Genomic DNA, 20,444 nt, shown 5'->3' on the forward strand with positions numbered 1-20,444 from the left:
AAGAGAGGCTGATATTGATGTAACCTCGGGAAATTGTCTATGAGCGTACACTGGATATTCATGATTAGAGAGGGATTATAGGCTTAAACAAATAATCACAAAACGTAACCGTATCTCGGGAGCAAACCAGGCCAGTTTTGGATCCTCTCCTAAAATAAGGATTTACATCTGCTGCTCTATTTGGATCATAAAGCTGTCCTTTTATATTGAAGCAGTTACTTCATATTGCCATGTCTGCATCACATTACAAAATATAAGATTATAAGGAGTTCTAAAACTAAACTGGTGATGAATGCTTACCATTTACAATGTGATAAGAAAAGTACTCAGGAAGCAGCACTTGGATTATTGGGCAAAATAACCCCTGCTTTGAAAACATTTTAATAATCTAGCAATATTTTACGTTATTTTCTAATAAAAACTCTTAAAGCTTTTGAAATGGGAACATTTTGTAGTATCTATGTCCTCAGCACATTCAATTAAATACTTTAGTACCAATTATCAGATAAATCATGACACTGCAAGGAAATTGCAAAACATATTTTCACTATGACATTTTATAGACCAAATCGACCAATAAAGAAAAATAATTGCAGACCTATGATCAGTCAGGAAAAATCAGCTACTGAAATCTAGCTTTCCCAATTATAAAAGCATAGAAATCACTGCTTTTCCACACAAGTCCAGCAGCAATAGCAGTATTAAGTCTTTAAATACATATTTTAGTAATGATTTCATGCTGCCATTTAACTGTAAAGGGCTCTGTGCCGTAAAGAGGATAGAAGTAAAATGTCAGAAAGCCGCTTTAGAGTAACCGGAGTCTTAACACATTTAAATGATTCATTATAAACAGTGATGGCTTCAGGTTCCTGTAATCACATGGCTGCATCACAACCAGGCTCCCAAACAATCTGTAGAAAGAAACCTGAGCATTGTCCAGAGAAACCTCCTCTGATGACGAGTGGGGACATCCTCATGGCCCCCCCCACCCCCAAGGAAAAGTGATGTCACGTTGAATTTTCCAAAACCCCACAAAGTGAAACAAGCTTAGTACTTCACCCTCAATAATGCCCAACAGTTGTTCAGAATGTGTTCATGTGTGTTCAGGAGTTCTTCAAAAAGTTGTTGAAAATTACAGTATTACAGTCAGAATTTTTGTTACTTTTATTTTAGAAAATGTCCTTTAAAGTGTGGCATTTCAAGTCACATTTTGTTTAAAATACAGAAAATACAGACAGTAGAACATGGATACAGCAAAAAAGGAAACGATGACAGAAAAATAAAGCTAACAAGCCTTTCTGACTGCTCTAGTTTTCTTTTTTTGAAATTGGAACTGAAGGCAAAGGAAGGAGGGCGGAAAAAGACAAAAGGCCTTCAGGGACAGGAGGGTTGTGGGAGGAAGGGTGAGGTGGGGTTGTGGGGGGGCCAGAATGAGGACAAGTTAGTTAAGGAAACTATGGTTGCTTTATGGTTCATGTTTAAATTATTCTTTATAAAGTCTAATTTAAGATTTAATCTTTCCTCTTTCTTTTTTGTCTTTTTTTTTCATTTAATGGTATTTTGATCTTCTGGATCCAGGGCCCACAGCGCTGCTCCTTGTGGTCTCGGACTGAGGACAAGGAATGCCGAATTAGTCTGGCAGTGGGAACAAAACCCCCGCGTCGCCTTCCCCGGCCGACCCGCGCTGCCAACTCAAGAAGATAAAGTGGAGTCCTTCTGTGTTTGCTGTGCTTGTGAACGTTGCATGGACTTCTGACTTTCCACGTCTCTAAAATGTTTCTCAACCTGCAAGAACGAAACCGTGACATTAAAAAAAAACCGGGGACACCATCTTGTGAATATCTAATTGAAATCATATCTTTCAGGACGTTGCTGTTCAGAGAGCAACAACGTGAAGCAGGCTATACAGTTTTACAAAGCGTTTCAGCGCGATATAAAACAGTTATTCAGAGACAGAAGGAAATACATTATAGCTTCACACAAATAATAACATGGAGGGTGTTGATGGGGAGGTATGCGCCAACCCAAGAGCTTTTTCTGCCGGTCGAACAGCATCTGAAACCAACTTCCTCTACAGCTTTCCAAAGATGGAGTTTGGGGGGGCTGTGTCCATCAGTTTCAGTAACTATGGGAAACCGAACAGACAGGGCTTCAATCAAGCTTTCTTGTCTCATTCCCAACTTTTTTGTGCTTTTATGTGTTTCTAAGTCTTGTTTGGTATGTCTTGTTTATAGTTTTAATGCCAACTTGGCCAGTGCTTTACAGTTCTTGACACCCAAAGAGGAAGATGGGAGGGATTAACCTGATTCAACCCAAACTCCGGAAGCTTTTTTTTTAACGAGTGTATGTTTAGCGGTAGAGGGGACACATGTTAAGCTGAATCAACTAGTTGATTGCTCTAAAAGTCAAGAACAAAACTTAATTTCAACACTGTTTTGATGTTGAATTCATCATTTCAGACTTCCTTTGCAGCTAAATGCAACACTGTGTTCCCAAATGGGAGGATTTACTTTTAAATCATATACACAACAGTAGATAGAGTATCTTTAGGTTATGCTTATTGGCTAGGCCATTTTCAACTAGAAGTGCTTAAAAAGCGCCACACAAGAAAGTTGGAGCACTCTGGGTGCAAGAGAACAAGTTGTGTATTGTTGGAGTATTATTGTAAAGATAGGAAGCATACTTACTATTTTGCGTACATGACTTAAAGCGCTTCCCTCTTTGCCTTTGCAGTTCTCAACCTGGTAAGGCGGCGAGATTACGACGTCGTCCATCACAATAATGTTCTTCTCCTGCCATTTACAGTCTTTGATGCTGCAGAGGAAAGAAAGATCATCACATCTGCAGCTCAAAATACTACGAGACACGACCGGAAATCACTTTCATTCTGTTGTCACATTTTCACTCCGCTGTAGGAATGTCATTACTTTGTTATCATTGGCACAGTCTCCACTCTAATGTTGACTATTTGATTTTAAATCAGGATATTTGTCACAGGATATAAAGTTCATAAGTCTCAATAGTTTTAATGCCTTGATAAAAACTGATGAGGTACTGAACTCGACGTTGTTCAGCTGCCCAAAGTAAAGTGTTGGACCGTTTACGTGGAGATAATGCAACAAAAACAAGACATTGTGTGATTACTAAAAAGCTATTGTCTATTGCGCATTTTTTCTCCTCTAGTCAGCCAAATCCTAAATGAACAAATAAAGCATCTAAAATAATTATTCCGTTTCTCAAATTGTGTCTTAAAAAAACCAAAACGTTTTAATTGAATTGACCGAGCTTAAAAAGGTGAGGTCATATTGTTGGGTCATCAGGAAAGAGGGGAAATATTTAGGGGTGAACAAATACGAGTGAATGTAAAGTTTGTCTGTGTCTAAGTACACAATACCTCTTTGAGAACAAAACACCGTCATTCATTCATGAAAGCTTAACCAGGGTTTGGGAATGCTAACAAGGGAGTAATGTATAAACCAAATCAGTTGCACTTTAATGCCTGAACGTACCGGTCAAAACTATCTAAATAACCCAAACTAAATATTTAATAATCAGAGCTCCTTTCCATTTGATAAAAGCAGCAGCCTGTTTCTGCCGAGTTGTCAGATTATTTTCAATTTTTACTTGTTCAGCTCTAATGAAAATCATTCAAATCCCTCTGGTTCCTTTCTGATCAGGTCTTTATCAGAGGTTACATGATGTGTGTCAAGGTCAGATTGGCTCTTGAGGACTTCTCAATAGAGGTAAGCAGTTACACTTTATTAGCATTTCAATATCAGCGTTATTTCATCTTAACGACACGTTTTGCTCTGCTGAGCGACCGAGCGGCCTGCAGTTCTTACGTTTTGTGAATGGTCTGGAATAGCTGTTGGCCCTCCACAGAAACCCCAGCACTGATTGCATAGGCTTGGGACAGCTTGTCCTCCTTTTCTGACCGTGCTCGATTGGCAAGCTGTGGGGAGTGGAGCAGAGAGGCATTGTTAACATCAAACAGTGTTTGATTTGACAGCTTTGAACAGGAACAGCTTTCTATTCTCATATTGCAAAAAGAACAGGACACTTTCAACATTTCTCCTCCACAGTCTTTTGGTAAATCTAAATATTTAGCTGTATGAGACTCAAGAATTACATTTCCCAAATCTGATTTGCATACATACTTGCACAACAAAGTGATCTCTATCACTGGCTGAACAATGAGAGTTTACATTTCTCTCCCAAGGGGGTGGAGCTTAGAGGAGCTATAACTCAGTAGAAAACACCACCAGGGTTAACACTGAGTTTGTTTTATAGCTCTGTCTATTTTTTAATAAGTATAAGAGCCATCGACAATAATCTGTTTTTTGTATTCTATTGGCATGAACTCGTTCAGGGGGCTGGATCCTCAGTAGTCCATATTTCTCGACTAACTAGATCATCACAAGTTAGCAAGGACGGCAAAGGCATATAAGGCATTTAAGCCTCGTTCAAGCCGAATCTATTATGGCTTGTAAGCTCTAATATACGTACACATGTGCTGACCATAATGAACATACAAAGTCACTCAATATTAAGTGACTGCCACACGCAGGCAACCTCCTTGGTACTGAAGACCAATGAAAAAGCCAGATGATATCAATCAACATTTTACTTTGAAGTTGGGTAGATTCACCAGAATGCACCTTCAGATTTGGTCAATTTGAGACGAGCGGGCGGTGCTTATGTTCATCCTCACATTCACCTATTGGAGAGGCTCTCAACTTTTTACAAGATAGAGGAAATACCTGGAAAACCCACAAGCATGTTCCTTGGAGTTATTTGACCAGTTTTATACTTTTATAGTCTTAGTTAGGAAAGAAAAGCAACACAAACGCCGTAGAAAGATGTATTTAACACCATTGGCAGATTCTAGTTAAAGATGTGTTGGATCAGAACATCATCTATGAATTACTATAGATTCTAAATGAAATATTTGATTTTCAAATGAATATTGAACTGGAATATGTATAATAATACATAATATGTATGTTCAAATGAATTAATCTGAAAACCTTCCACACTGACCCTTTGGGAAAAGTCAAACAGACTCAACAGAACTACTGACTGCTATTTATCAGCTCTCAGTCCCATCCCACTCATGATTGTCATCACACTGACACAGGAGAAGGACAGAAAGACATACCTTGCTAACATTCAGAGATGCTAGTGGGGGTGGGGTCTCGGTGCGGTCATTAATGATGTCCACATCAGAAACATAGGCTAAGTTGATCAGGATGACGTCGTTGAGGTTCGGCTTGCCACTGGAGGAAGCACATTCTTGGAAGGAACTAAAGTCAAGGCACACAACTTCATGACAATGCATCACAAGACAACATGACTATTGAGACCATCTGACCCCTCAGGAACCTGAACGCATGCAGAGGAGCACAGAGGAGCTGATGATACGGAGAACACTGGCCACTAACAGGCCGTGAGAGGTGGTGCCAGTTACTGAGGCAAGGGGGTGCACTTATTTCCAGCTGCAAAGAAAGTATTCATTTGCTGTAATATACAACTGACTTTAAGGGAAATTAACCAATGCTTACAGCTGGACTCATTTAATAAATTATTTAACAAATAAAATAAATGTAGCCATGGCAGCTTAAAGCGCACTAGTTTGCTTTTAGATTAAATCCTCCATTATTTTCCTAGAAATATACTTTTGAGTGAATGAACAGCAATACAGGTACATCACATTTATCAAAGTAAAAGGAGAATGTGGCAAATTAACTTCTATGAAAGTGTGGGGTTCTAAAAACCCTACAAATCTCAGGTATCGAACACACTTGCCTGGTGCGTAATACAGGAAGGGCTTGTCAGACTCGTCAATGTCATTCCAGTGTACAGCAGCCAGGCTTTCCACATATTTAGGTGAGATTTACAATATATTGAAGGCATTAGTTCACACAATGACCTTTACTTTTTTGGCTCACTGATCCAATAGAAACAAACAAGTCAGGGTCAGAATTTGACCTGTTATGACAGTGAAAGCATTACGTTTTGACTCAAGTGGCTTACATAAATTGGTCATACTTTCCATATTGCACACATTATGGTTTAATTATGAGCTGCATATGCTTAGATTAAATCTAAACTCCATTAAAAAAAGCTTAATAGAAATGTGCAGGCTGTTCTAGCTCATCATCTCATTCAGATGGTTTAATTATGAACTAATTAGACTCATGTTGATTCAGTTTTTCTTGGAAGGGACTGAAGTGTCACACAAACCGAAAGGCCTTTGATGCCAACTGTCAAACCATCGCTGTGCATCGACTTAATTCCTTTGGCGGTTCACTCCACTGACTTGACGTTAACTACACCTCAAAAATATACATGAATGTAAATCATGAGTGGGTCCAGCATTCCACCTAAATAATGTGCATTTTATCCGCACACATACACACGATCAATGGGTGTAGAAGATCACCAGCAAGCTAATGTTGGTTGTAATAAGCTACTGATTTATCTGCCCCTAGAATTCTGTTGAAATGACACAGAACTTTAACATATTTCACCCTATATTAACTCTACAATTACAGTTCCACAAGTGTCGGCTGGAGACGTGGGGGAAAAGGCCAGCTGATAAGCTCCGGAATGCTAATACCGTTAATTGAGCTAACGTTAGTAGCGGCGGTGTGGGGTTGACCGACAGTTAGCATGTTAGCCGAGCAACTAGCAACTTGATTGTAGCGTGGATAGGAACTCAGTGTCCATTTATCATTATGTTTTTGAAATCAATCGTTAGTTTGTCCAAAAGAAAGGCACCACAAACTACATACAGTAAATGTGTGCACGTGAGCCGGGGCGAGGTGCCCTGAATGTCAGATAGCTTGCTAACTAGCAACGGTTTGTGCCTGTTGAGAGCAAACAGCCATGATGCCTTACTAGGATTCGTTGCCAGATAGTGATCCATGTTGAGTTCTGGCAATACAATGAGTGGATTCACAACCCATGCTCTTTTAATGAGATAACGTGAAGCATTGGAATGACCCGATAATACATGCAATGCCTTTAACAGATGCAATAAGGATGGGCGACTACCTTAGAAGGGAACACATTTAAAACGGACAAAGATATGTAACTCAGCTACAACCAATTACGCCTGCGCGGATCACTATTTGACATATTTTCGGTTACCCTACAGGCCCTTGCAGCCAGGCAGGCCAGCGAGCCGGCCGCAGCTCGAAACAAACAAAGGATACTCAGAGTCAACATCTTGGACTGGTAGTCAAACGCGACCACTTCTCCTTGCAGACGTTGGCCCAAGCAGGTGAGGCAAGAGACATGGCTCCCGACGCTGAAATACTCCCCCGGTCCAGGAGCCGCCATCTTCTCCGCCAGGAAACCGGAGCGCCTGCCTTACGTAAAGCAACGCGATGTCGTAGTGAGGCGAAGCCGGGGCGTGTCGAAGTCAGTACGTCGCGTTACGGTCATTCAATCTAAAACGACGAATTATATTCACTAATGAAACTATGTTGTATCCATGGTTGTATCCCATGTATATCGTAAACCCGCATGATCCCTAAATAATAAAACTGTTTCAATTTTAGACTTTGTTCGAATATAACCTAAATCATCGAAGTACAAAGTTGTGGCTTTGTCTCCCATAAAGTGGCGCTCTCTATTCAAAGGGCTCCCCCTACCGGTGATGTGACGGCACTGCTAGCTTTGCTGCAGCCATCCCTGAAGAACTAAATGATCAGGATTACATTTTGATTATTTTCATTCACATCGAAGTAGTAGGAGTAGGACGCAGGCATGGAGGACATTCACACCCAAGGCATCTGGATGGCTGAAAGTCTCCAGAAGAGGACGATGAGCCAAGAAAAAATATGGCTGGTTATCACTCATATTGGAGATCCCAAAGCAGCCTTTCTGCTCGTCTTTCCTTTCGCATATTTCTTCAGCAAACGAGCTGGAGTAGCTGTGCTTTGGGTAGCGGCTATATCGGAGTGGTTAAACTTGGTGCTTAAATGGTAAGGCTACTCACGACACAACACATATGTTTGTAAGAACATGGTTTAATGCGGAGCTTCTCTTCTCTGTTTTGTTTTGTTATGTTAGGCATCTCAAACATATGTTAGCATGAAGCTAAACGTGGTGTTGACATTCAGATTTGTCAATGTTAGGTAGATACGCCGACTAGTATTGTGCTTTATCATTATTATGATATAAAAAAAAAAAAAAAAATGAAGTTGAAACAATTGTATTATTTATTTAGTTGTCGTTGCAGTTTCGAGACCTAAGGCAATTGCAGTTCAACCCCGTCTACTGTCCGATGTGAAACAGATAAAAGGCGGAACCTTTTATATGCAGCAGTACAATTACTCCAGGCATTTTGTAGTAGATACAATTACAAAATATATTTAACATTGGTAACGGATCACAAGAGCATACTACGAATAGCTATCATAAATACTTTAAAAAACCAACAACAGATTATTTACACAACTGTTATTGTAGGATGTAAACTGTTCAGAAAGAGATGGGACTTAAGGACAGGGTACTCAAAATTGAAAGTCAAATAAGTATGAAATGATTGCCGGATAAACAATGTTTGGACAAACAAAGTATCTTTAATATACAGTACAAAGACTAACTGAAGTAATGTTGTTTCACCATGTGGTACAGTTGGTGAACACAGACCAAATGGATATACAATTGCATTATTCTACTTAATGTTTTGTGAACTGATTTCTTTACTAGGATGCTGTTTGGAGAAAGGCCATTCTGGTGGATAGGGGAATCACGTCTGTTTGTCAACAGAGAACCAAACGTTCTCCAGTTTTCCTCAACATGTGAAACAGGCCCAGGCGAGCAGTCATTGAATTCAACATATTTTAATTTCTGTATAAGTCATAGAACGTAAACTTAATTCAGTGCAAAGTCAGAGCTCTAAAGCTGAACTCCGTCTCTCAGGGAGTCCGTCGGGACATGCGATGGTGACGGCAGCAGTCTGGTGGGTCGTGGTGTCCACACTGGGGTCCTTCCTGTACTCACGGACTCACAGGTATGCCCACTTCAGATAAACAAAAATAAAAGATGCACAGATCAAACAAGTGGAGATCATCAGAGCTATTATTTCCCAAATGAATCCCGTTATTTGTGCGTCTGCAGTGTGGTGTTATCGGCCGCTCCCTACCTGCTGTATGTGGTGATGCTGGTGGCCGTTGGAATGTCCAGGATCTTCATCCTCGCCCACTTCCCTCACCAGGTCATCGCTGGCTCCATCACAGGTCTGAACACAGTTTGAAGCACCTGCTAGAACATGGATTGTGTGTAGGGCATATGTGTAAAATCCTCTACCTCTGTCTTTATAATTGTACATAAAAAAATTGATGCATGCACAGCAGAACGTTGCTTAGCGTACTTCGTCTGTTTCTCAAACCAGGGGTGTGCCGATGGCCATCTACTGTAGGTTATACACTGACTATTGATACGGGTGTGATGTGGATATGACAGTACCTTTTACAACCCCACTCTAAATATGGAATTATCAATGAAATACTCAAAACTGTCCATAATTACCATAAAACCTTGGACTCTTTGATTTGTAACAATTCCCACTGTAGCTAAATCCACTTTTCAGACCAGTTTTAAAGGAATGGAAAAATATTTTAGGTTAAACGTAGATATATTGTCTAACAATAGATTTCAGCATACCATGGAGGTAATTTTCCAAACAAATAAAGAACAAACTTTTTTTAACCTATTGAGTTCTTTTGTAAGGCTTCATTCTGGGGGTGGTCCTGAGCCGCAGAGTACCTGAAGGTCGCCCCCTGCTGTTCTTCTTCAGCTTCAGCATGGGCCTGCTGCTCGGCACTCTGCTGCTGCATGCTGGACTGCAGCAGCTGGGAGTGGACCTCTCCTGGTGAGTCTTTCTATAACATGTATGTGTATTGATGAGTCTTATCATTGTATAATAAGCTCTGTGAGGTGAAGCTGTACGTTGTTCTTGTTTCTATCTATTCCACAGGTCTATTACTTTGGCTAAGAAGTGGTGCAGCCATGCAGAGTGGATCCGTTTGGACACGGCCCCGTTCTCCTCTCTGACTCGAGACTGCGGGGCCCTCCTGGGTTTGGGGCTGGCCCAGTACTGGAAGCCTGGAGGGTGGTCTCTGCCCTGGGCCCCTCGGGCTCTGTCTCTGGCCATTTCCTCCATGGGACTGTACCACGTCAACCGTCTGCCCCTCCCGGTGCAACCTCAAGGCCTCTTCTATAGCCTGTTCTTCATCAAATTCGTCATTGTGCCTCAGGTTGTCATAGTGCTGGTGCCCGGACTGGTTTACCTTTTCACGCACAAAAAGAAGAAGGACTAGAAACTACAATAAGGACTTTAGATTCCTTCTAGGTTTCTGTAGGCACCTTTAATGTCTGTCTATTTTCACATTCATGGTTGTGTTAGATACTCCAAATGAGTTTTTGTTCTCTTATAATTCACATGGCAAGAGTCTTCAGGTTGTTACTTCATGCTCCTTCATTCTTGGCTTTCATGTTACTGAATTCTTGGTGTTTAATCTGATTTGAATTCTCTTCACATTTGAAGTGAATCTATATACAGCAATAATAAGTGTTGATAAGGTGTTATTAGGCCTCAAATAAAATGTTACCAGACTTGAAAACCTAAGTTACCAGGCTGTAGAAAAACCTCTTGTTGATCCTTTGCACTTAAAGATTAGGCCAAGGAAGGAAAATATCTGGTGAATCAGAAAACGTTTTTCTTCATGAAAGTCAGGACCTTTGTTCATGAAAATACTAGACATGGTTAAAACAGCCAAGAAACTTCAAACCTACAATCATTGAGACTTTACGATCTTCAAGAACATTTAGAAATGGTTAATGTTACCTAAGAAAGGTCAAAAGGGTTTATCAATGCATAACAATGCAGCAGAATCTGAAATACCTTCTTTGTTTATTCTACACTCTCCGTTCCTGTCAAAACCTGGTGCATATATTACCCACAATGCAATTCAACCACCAACAGTTTGCTTCAGACAGGTGTGCTATGCTAGTAATGGCAAATATAGCCTCAAGCCATTAGCTTACAGCAGAGATGATGTCACTTGAGGGAGTTAATCATATTTCTCGCCGCTCTGTTGATAGTGAACAGACTTTGATGTGTAAAATAAGTACACCAAGATGTTTGAAAGTCCACAATGTTAGGTATAAGGTAACATTCTGTGCAAAATTAAACATTAAAAGACTTAGATTGATCATATCCACGGGAAAAAACACCATATTCGGCCCAAAAAGGTGCTGCTACTTTGGTTGAAAGGTCAAAGATGGTTGAACACTTAACACTATAACACATGTATTTCTGGGAGTCGTATTGCATTGCACAGAAGGTTGGTACTCTGTCGTCACACTGCTTACATTTAGTTTTGTGGACCAAAATCCACCAAATTACCCGTGTATGTAATATACAATTATTCAGTAAAATAAACGACTGACATGCAGGCCGTGTTTCAGTTGGTAACCATTTATAAATATGTTCTTTTTTTTCTCCATTACATAGGTTTGACTGTACAGATTACAATCAGTTATCATGAGATAAAAACACATTCTTTTTTATTGTTTTTAATTAAACTTTTTATCACAGCGATCTGAAAGCTCACATTTACAGACAAGAGAACTCTGCTCAGCAAGCAAATACATTAAAATAAAAATAAAAGGAACCGTTTGCTTTTTGTCTGGTGGGGTTGAAGGAAAATGATAAGGACAGTTCAGGTAGCAGTCTCCTTATCTTCATCCGGACGTCGTACCACACCAGGGTCAGAACACCGCTATACATGTTTCTGCTCGAGCTCATGGAAAGAATATAACATGCATAAGACTATTTACAGCAAACTAATATACATAGACAGCTTCAAACCATACACCCTCATCTTAGAAGTATCCTTAAATTAAGTATAATACAGTTTATACCTTCATTTCTGTAAAGATAAGTAGGGCATCTCTCCGGTGAAACCTCTTTAGATATTCTTTATCAGAGAAACCAAAATAAAACGTTACAGACAAATGGTCTATAACTTTTCCCACATATACAAATAACTTGGATATTCTCATTATTCCACTTTTTCCACCACCTAAACTCCAAATATGGAGTTTTCTGGGCGCTGAAACTTCAGTCATATTTTCTTTTTTGTTGCAGTAGATTTGACTTTATTTCAAGGTGTGCAAGACCAGTGGATTAGACTGGCTTAGTTAGAGACTAATGGATATTTCCTTTATGATTCTTAAATATGATTTGCCTCTTGACCTGCTTCACCCACAAACCCGAGAGGAATCAGTATATACAACTTGTGCTAGAAAGTCTATACATCTTCACCAGTTTAAAAACATTGGCTGCTCTTCATGTTGTCATTCATCACTGCTTTGTAAATCATATAATAATTATTATAATATTATTGACTATGATAGTCTCACTGGTCAGAGGTCAGCCTGATCACACGCCCGCTTTTCTCCGAATTCAACAATCATAACAACAAAGTAAGTAAAATACATAAAGTGCACCCTTAGTTTAGAACTTAACAGGCATTTTTAGTGCAGAAGTGGCGGAATAAAAATGCATTGTGGGTAAAAAGAAACAACACAAACGTATGCAGGAGGAAGGGGGAGGTCGGTAACGGTGGTCGTGTATGCATTTGCTTGCTTTTAATCGCTGAGCGCTATCCATGTTAGCCCATCACTAGCATATGTACTGTACTCTCTCTAAGGAACAGACTGTCACGGAGGAGGGGGGGCAGAGAGGAACTTTGATACTCATGTACCACATCATATATTCACCTCTGCATCATATGACCTGCATTCATTTACGCTTAAATATAGCAATCTATCTTCAAGCCAGGTTTTATTAATTCTGCATCATGTAAGCAAGTATTCAAAGCTGCTTATTGACAGGGAGCTAGTCCAATATGTCATGGAACGTTATTAAAGCCATGATGCTAATGAGGTCTGTGATAGGGTCATTATCCTGTAAATAAAAGCGAGACTTAACGATCTTAACATTATTTGTATACACTTTGTGAAACTCTTGTTAAGTTTTTAATGACTTTGTGCAACTGGGAGTCAAAAACCATTGATTGTAAGTCAATTATAATATCAATATTACTATTAATTCAACACATCTCTTGTTCTAGCTTACAATGAGAATTTGTTGCACTGTTAACTGAATATTGTTGGATTTTGGACTGTTCGTCGGACAAAACGCAACTTTTGAAGACCTCATGTTGGATCAGATTTGGGCATGTTGCTATATTATGACATTTTACTTCAAAACATCTTCAAATGTAATTTTACATTTAAAAGTAATCTGCATTTTCTTGCATTAAGCCACAACAAACTCTTTTTTATTATGACACAGAGGTGAGAATATCATTCAGAATTGTTCCATGTCCCTCCTTACCCTGGTCTCTTTTCCTCATCCATATGACTAGCAGTGGGACACAAAGGCAGGGTTAACAAATACAATTCAAACGCAAACTATGCTTTTCTTTCTATGTACAATATATAACTTAATTATAAATATTGTAATTTTTCTCTAAGTACTGAGTTGTTGAGCCATTTGTATTTTCTGAGCAATGTACAGTATTGAACATAGAATATTGTATTACATAGAATAGAGCCTACTAGCAACCTCGGTTAAGAGCACACTTTGAAAGAACAGAAGATGGATACAGTCCATGAGAAGAGTCCGATGATGAGTACTTTCACTCTTGCAGTCCCACCCGATGTGTTCACCTGGTGGGACTTTGTGCCACGTGACGTTTTGGAAGTGCACTGGTCTTTGATTCAGTATTAGAACTCCTGTTATCCCGTGAGTGACGGTTTATGATAATGAAAGAATCGCTTCTCAGTGTTAGTTATTCTTCTTGTTTAAGATAATGTCTAATCTCCTACGCGTTTTCTCTCTCTCTGATGAGTTCTTTAGGTTCGTCCATGTCACATACACAAATGTTCAGCATCATATCCTGTCAAGCTAAATATTTTTCTCCTCTCACTCCCACTAACACACCCCAGTCCACTCAACCAATCACAGGCGGCCATCACACATTCGACTCCACAAATGGTCTCTTTGGTTTGATGGGGGAGGTGGGGCCTTGGGAGCGGGAGTCCCGCGAGAGCTGGCGGTACATGTTGTCCTGGTAGGCCTGAGCCACGGGCAGAGTCCTGGCCACCTTCACGTCGGGGTAGGTGGGCACCTGGCTGACCCGCTCCAGGATGTCCCCCCCACCGCGGGAGCCGTTGGCCATTTTCCCCAGTGAGGGCGGCTGGGTGTAGTAGTCCTCTTCCAACAGGTGTCCGTTCTGGGCGTTGTTGGTCTTGTTGTAGTAGGCGATGTTGCCCAGCGAGGCGGGGGGGCTGTAGGTGGAGCCTTGCTGGACCAGTTGCCCCGGTGACGTCGGGCTGATGGCGGAGTCCATGGACGTCATGTTCCTGGAGCGCGTGGGCTGGTGCAGGTACTGCTGGGCCCGCGCCGTCTTGTCGATGATGCCCATGAAGGGCGTGTTCCGAGAGCGGGTGGATTCCCCTGGATACTGGGAGGGGGAGATGGGGGACATGTCGTCACAGGAGCGCTCGTACGAGGCCTGCAGGGGGATCTCCATCTGCTGAATGGAGGAGGACGGCCTGAAGCCCGGCGCTAAGTTGGAGGTGGATCCAGTGGAGATGTTGTTGCTGGAGGGGGAGAACCGGAGGCCCACGCTCTGAGAGTGGATGAGGGGCCTCGGGGTGGGCACATGCGGCTTCATCTCAGTAGTATTGGCACTGACGGGGCGTCTCACCATGTGTGGGATCTCGGGGGAGCCCAGCTGGCAGGGGGGCATGACGTTGACCCGCTCCAGCACGTGTTCAGAGACAGGGTAGTAGGCAGCTGACTGGCTGCGGCTGATCTGAGGTGTCTGGCTGTAACGGATGCCCCCCGGGCCCCCGCTGCTGGCGCGGTAGGCAGAGGAGGGGCGCTGGGGTAGCTCATCCTTCAACAAGCTGGACTCCATAACCCCTCCTCGGCCCCCGTGCTGACAGAGGGCCCCAGAGCTGAGGCTGGCCTGAACCTGGGGCATGGACCGTCCATCCAGCGAGGGCTGGTACACCAACCTGCTCTCTACATCAACGGACCCCCCCTGGTAGCGGCCCCCCATGGAGTGGCCCATCTGGCCGCTATACAGGCTGTTGCCCATCACACTGGGCTGGTTTGTGCGCACTATCTGGGCTATAGAAGGCTGGAGGCGGAGGCCCTGGGCCTGGTGGTGCTGGGAGGACAGGGAGGGCTGGGAGCTCAGCTGGAAGGACCGCTGGCTGCTCATCTTGGAGAGCGGGGACTTGGGCCGGCCCGGCAGCTGCTCCGTCTGGTAGCGCACAGGAGACCCGGACTGGGACCTGTACATACACACGCTCTCTACAGGCGGACTGGCTCTGTACTGAGCGGCCCGGCGGAGAGGGGAAGGCGGTGGGCTCTGGTGGTCCATCCCCTGACCCCCAGGACCCATAGAAGGCGGGCTGTAGCCGTACTGGTGCACCGGGGAGGTGTGGGGGGGGCTGTGCCGGTAGTGGTTCTGATGCGTCGGGGAGAGGGAGGGCGAGGTGGGGTTGTAGGAGCCGCGGGTCGGAGAGGACATGGAGGAGGAGGTGGGGTGGTACTCGTAGGGCTGGCCCATGGGCGACCCCCCGGTCAGGTACATCTGATCTGGATGTGTGGGGGAGAGCGGGGGGCTGTGGATGATGGGGAGGCTGGAGGGGTTGCTGTGGGACTCGGGTGGGGGCAGACACGCGGACATGGCCTCCAGCTCCTGCTCCAGGTAGTCCTCGTCCTCAAACAGGTCCTGGACGGGCTCCATGTCCTCCAGGCGCGGCTCGGGGGGAGGAGGAAGAGGCATGGACAGGCAGAGGGACAGGGACTCCTCGTCTTCGGGGGGAGGCGTAGGAGGAGGGGAGGGAGGGGGCTCCAGCTCCAGGGCCTGCTGCTGGTGCTCCTCCTGACTCAGCATGTGGTACTCCTCCTCCACCCTCTGGAGCAGCCTCTGGATCTCTCGGTTGTTGGGGCACTGCCTCATGGCTTCATTCAGGTCCTCTAAGGCTTCAGGGAATTGTCTGAAAGGAGGATGAGGGTTAGTCTGGTGAAGAGAGTCAGAAACACTTCATCACAGCCTTCAATATTCTATGGTAACCAAGGAAAGAATAATATATACTAATTATAGGAAACGCTATATTTATATTGTTTACTATAAAACAAATAGTTTAATTAATTGATATTGTATCATAGCCGATAAAACAAAATTACAGTAGTAAATCATTTATAAACAGTCTATTGTTGCACACATTAGAACATCTTATAAACCATACAAAGTATTAATGATAACCAAACAGTAAATAAACATTACATAAATGGACGGACCAAACGCCAACAACTAACCTTTGATCAAATATTAACCATCAATTCAAACATTTTTATAGAGGTTTTAAAGTACTTCTTAAAAGGTTTTCAAATCATATTATAAGTCATTAACTAAATGTAATATTGTGTATAAAAGTCATGATGTGAACAACAATAAACTGTTAAATAAATGATAGCATTACTTATCATTAGTAAGCATGATAATTATGATTAAATAATGTAAATGACCATGTATTAATAATGGCTAGTTTAAACCATGATGTCTGATCGAGCTAAACATCGACATAAGAATTGAATGGAGCATATTGGAGTTTCAATAATTGTGCACAAATAGCGTAGCTGCAGAGGCAAAATGTACTTCACAGAATATTTCACATACTGAATTGATCATGATGTGTGGAGGGATGAAAGGAGCGTACCTGCTGCTACGCTTGGCGCGTGCTCTGGCATAATATGCCTCATAGGATTTTGGTTTCAGTTCGAGTGCCTTTGTAGCAAATTCCTCAGCCATCCCAAAGTCCTGGAGAGATTCAAACGGCCAACACATATGAACACAAAGGAGAATATAAACGGTTGGTTTGCATACGATAACTCTCTCAAAAGCTAATCCTCTGGAGACTCACGTTCATTTTCCTCCGACATCGGGACAGGTTGAGGAAGAGCGATACTTTGAGTTCCCTGAACGTCTTGAGGTCCTCGCTGAAGCCTTCGCGTGGAAACTTTTTGAGGGCATACTGATAACGCTGCGCCGCCTCCTTCACCTTCCCCTTCTGTTGGACAAACAGAGAAGAAGTTTGATTATCCTCCCTTCACAGTGATATAAAATGCTCATCCGAAAAGAGTAGTTATCATAAAATTGTCTTTCGGAATGGGAGTCAATCGCAGAGAAGGGATTCTTGATTTTCATCAGAATTACACATACGTTACACATAAGTACAAACGTATGGGCTTCAAAACATACTTAAAAAACACAAATCTAAAGTACCGTAATTTTCGGACTATAAGGCGCACCTGAATATAAGCCGCAGCAGCTAAATTGAATGATGTGTACATATATAAGCCGCACTGGACTATAAGCCGCAGGTGTTTTAATGTTTAATTACCATATGTAAGGGTTCGTGCACAGAGGGGATTGTCGGGAAAGAGATGGCTGTTTGAGGAAGCTCCCATTTATTAACATTTCAACAAACAAGTTGCATATTTGCATAACGTATTCAAGTGTTACCATTTAGTGCAATAGTAGCTACAGAACATGTACTGTGCTGTGTAAACTGTACTGTATCACATAGCGTTTCAGACACACAAACTTTTCAACTTTCAAACTTAAACGGTGCGCTCCCAGCGCACGTACCGGCAGTGATCTACAGCAGTGGTTTTCAACCAGTGGTACGGGGCAAACTGTCTCGCTCTCGTAATGTCTGTCTGTCTTGCTCTCGTTCTTTCTCTCGTACCACTCTCGGTTCCACTTTTACTTTTGCGCGCTACCTGTCTCACTCTTTTCCGGCCTCCAGCTTTTCCTGCTGGAGCCCGCCGCTTAAAGGTGGGGGGCACGGACCGGCCATAGAGCCCATAGAGTTAAAGGTGGTGGACTGTAACCTGTAAAATCCATAGATTTAGGAGGTCCCCTAGTGGCCGTTAGTTGTACAAATCCATAGATTAGCCGCACCGTTATATAAGCCGCAGGGTCAAAAAATGGGAAAAAGGCGCGGCTTATAGTCTGAAAATTACGGTACTTTAAGGGCAGTGATAGGTTCCTTTAATGTGGCAGCTTTTTTGGGGCTGTCTTTCTAAATGTTACTTAAATAATGTATAATATTAAATTAAATTAAAAAAATCAAATGACCTTGACCCAAGCCCTTATTGCTCATAACAGTAAAACTAGGAGAAATACACTATCCTAAAAAAGTGATTATACATCAAAATGTGTATGTTATTTTGATATTTTACATCATATCACATATTTATTTGATTCAATGCATGAAATGTGAGCTCCGGGGTCTCTGACCTTGTAGTAGCTGTCCCCCTCCTCGATGAGCTTGCTGAGTAAGATGATCATGATGTCGGGTTTGGAGGTGGCCATGGCCCACGTGGCTGGACCTGGGTAACACAGGGAGGAGCAGATGAAGACAGAAACACAGTGAGAGAGACACAGAGCAATGAGCGGGAGAGGAGGGGAGACAGGAAGCAGCGACTGGGAGTCACACAACAACACAACAGTAAAAACAGGATGAGGACAACAGCCAAGGTGGGGAATGGAGGAGGAGAAAAGACAGGCAATCCACTGCAGAAAGAGATTATAAAAACCTGCGCTGACACCTCGAGAACACTGTGACCTCGCAGCGGGACACCTGGGTCAAATACTATTTGCCGATAATTATGAGTGTTTATAAATTCTGCTGAAAGTTTATTGAGCTTAATTGAAGTGCAGAATGAGCACCTTTTGAATTGATAGTGGGCTAACTGTAGCAATTATTTGCAAATATGTTTTGGCCCAAGTAAAGTGGAATAAAAAGTAAATAACTAAAAACACTTTCATGTCTTTTTTTAAAGATATCGTTTCTGTTCAGTCAGACTGATTCAGGGATGTGTTCAAGAACAGCAGGAACACAAAAAAGACAATTAATCCAGTTTTGTGACTGAAAAATCAATAACACTTTCTATGATGCCCATGTCTGAAATGCATTAAAAACAAACTTATCGTGCGTTATTATATCAATGCTCATAGCACCGCATATATATCATTATGATTTATAACACCAGTCATAACACATTACACAGAATTTTATAATGATTTAAAAAGTCAAGTGACATAATATTATATAAATGCTGGTCACTCACTGACATTTCAGATATTTATTTTTACTTAACTTGAAGCTAGCAATAAAAGTGCATGAGATATAACACATATGTGTTTACCTAGGAATTTCATCCCCTCACTTAAAGCACCCACTGCTCCATTTATATTAATTTATCATCACATTATAAATGTGATTATTATGTATCACAACGACAATATAAAGAATAACAAACTATAATGATACTTATTCTTATAGGTCATTCAAAATAGCTTTATGATGTGTTATAATAACTGTTCTAGAGCAGGTGTTATATTGAATATACAGAGCTATTGGCATATTAAAAAGCATTATAAGTGTGTTTGAAGTGCATTTGAGGCTCGGCGTCATGATAAGTGTTACTGAAGACGATCCCCTGACTGAAACTGATGTGCCTTTGGTGTATCTGCGCAACAGCAATCCTTGACACATGTACAGTACACACCACAGAGAGGAAAAGGAAGGGGGATCTTGCACAAGGAGACACGGGGCAGGTACGATAAACAGAAAGAGCAAGCAGGAGGGAAACATCAGATCTCTGCACACTGTCCTCTGAGCTGGTGGTGGAGAGGAAACAGAAGAAATACAGAAAGGAGAAAGTCAAGAAGAAAAGAAGAAAAGAGAGAAGAGATTACAAAGAGAAGAAAAAGAAGAGTAAATAAAAGGTGAAGGTAAGAATGATGCTGATTGTCCTATCTGACTGAGGAAACTTCTGGAAGATGAACGATGCACAGCGGTTTATCAACCTCAGTCCGTGGTGGCGGTGGTGCAGAGGCTCAACAGATACATGCATTTCCGCTAAATCACGACCACGCAAGAGTTACTGGGGGTGGGGGGGCTTTCCGTCATGCATCTGTGGGATGGAGGGTCGGCACCTCGACACGACGTCACAGGCTGAAGGCCGGGCATGCTGTCATTAACCACTCGGATGTTATAGCATCTACCTCTAGGCAATCCAGACTGCATCACTGTCAGTGCTAATACCTTTGCATGTTATTATTTGTCAGTTTGTGAAGGTTTTGGTAGCTAAGCTGGCCTGCCGACACTTAGCGACACAGACAACACAGAGAGAGGAGATAGAGCTGTCAAAATGCCTGGTGGGGTGAGAAGTCGACAGCCTTGGCTTTACCTCGGGGCCGACTGGGCAGCGTCTGACATCCTGGGGCCGGAGAGAGAGAGGCGGGGGATAGGGGGGATAGAAG

At 42.3% G+C, this 20,444-nt stretch overlaps 3 protein-coding genes across 16 annotated transcripts in view; 1 reads left to right on the top strand and 2 right to left on the bottom strand.

The window, feature by feature from the left end:
• Positions 1–1,146: 1,146 nt before the first annotated feature.
• Positions 1,147–7,421, bottom strand: lsm12b (LSM12 homolog b). 2 transcript variants are annotated; one of them, XM_010783384.1, is made up of 5 exons: positions 7,218–7,421; positions 5,159–5,292; positions 3,843–3,952; positions 2,688–2,814; positions 1,147–1,785 (listed from the first exon to the last, which is right to left on the bottom strand). In XM_010783384.1, exons 1-5 carry the CDS (start codon positions 7,342–7,344, stop codon positions 1,693–1,695), a joined length of 591 nt encoding a protein of 196 aa, XP_010781686.1. In that variant the 5' UTR covers positions 7,345–7,421; the 3' UTR covers positions 1,147–1,692. The 2 variants fall into 2 exon arrangements, with proteins under 2 accessions (XP_010781686.1, XP_010781696.1); XM_010783394.1 differs by having other exon boundaries at positions 1,147–2,125; positions 7,218–7,402.
• A 75-nt stretch (positions 7,422–7,496) lies between these two features.
• Positions 7,497–12,000, top strand: g6pc3 (glucose-6-phosphatase catalytic subunit 3). The gene is made up of 6 exons (XM_010783506.1): positions 7,497–7,991; positions 8,722–8,828; positions 8,935–9,025; positions 9,133–9,251; positions 9,745–9,886; positions 9,992–12,000. Exons 1-6 carry the CDS (start codon positions 7,774–7,776, stop codon positions 10,332–10,334), a joined length of 1,020 nt encoding a protein of 339 aa, XP_010781808.1. The 5' UTR covers positions 7,497–7,773; the 3' UTR covers positions 10,335–12,000.
• Positions 10,511–20,444, bottom strand: part of tanc2b (tetratricopeptide repeat, ankyrin repeat and coiled-coil containing 2b) — a 170,345-nt gene continuing 160,411 nt past the window's right edge. For 10 of the 13 annotated variants that reach the window (XM_010783447.1, XM_010783426.1, XM_010783412.1 and 7 more), the window contains 5 exons: positions 20,372–20,401; positions 18,414–18,505; positions 17,032–17,178; positions 16,828–16,928; positions 10,511–16,104 (listed from right to left, as the gene is read on the bottom strand). In XM_010783447.1, coding sequence (XP_010781749.1) covers positions 14,061–16,104; positions 16,828–16,928; positions 17,032–17,178; positions 18,414–18,505; positions 20,372–20,401 — 2,414 coding nt within the window. In that variant the 3' untranslated portion in view covers positions 10,511–14,060. The remainder of the gene's footprint in view (positions 16,105–16,827; positions 16,929–17,031; positions 17,179–18,413; positions 18,506–20,371; positions 20,402–20,444) is intronic. The other 3 variants (XM_010783439.1, XM_010783433.1, XM_010783418.1) reach the window with 1 other exon arrangement.

The sequence above is a fragment of the Notothenia coriiceps genome, unplaced genomic scaffold (assembly GCF_000735185.1).
Source record: "Notothenia coriiceps isolate Sejong01 unplaced genomic scaffold, NC01 NC01_scaffold00000664, whole genome shotgun sequence".
In the NCBI taxonomy this organism is placed as follows: domain Eukaryota; kingdom Metazoa; phylum Chordata; class Actinopteri; order Perciformes; family Nototheniidae; genus Notothenia; species Notothenia coriiceps.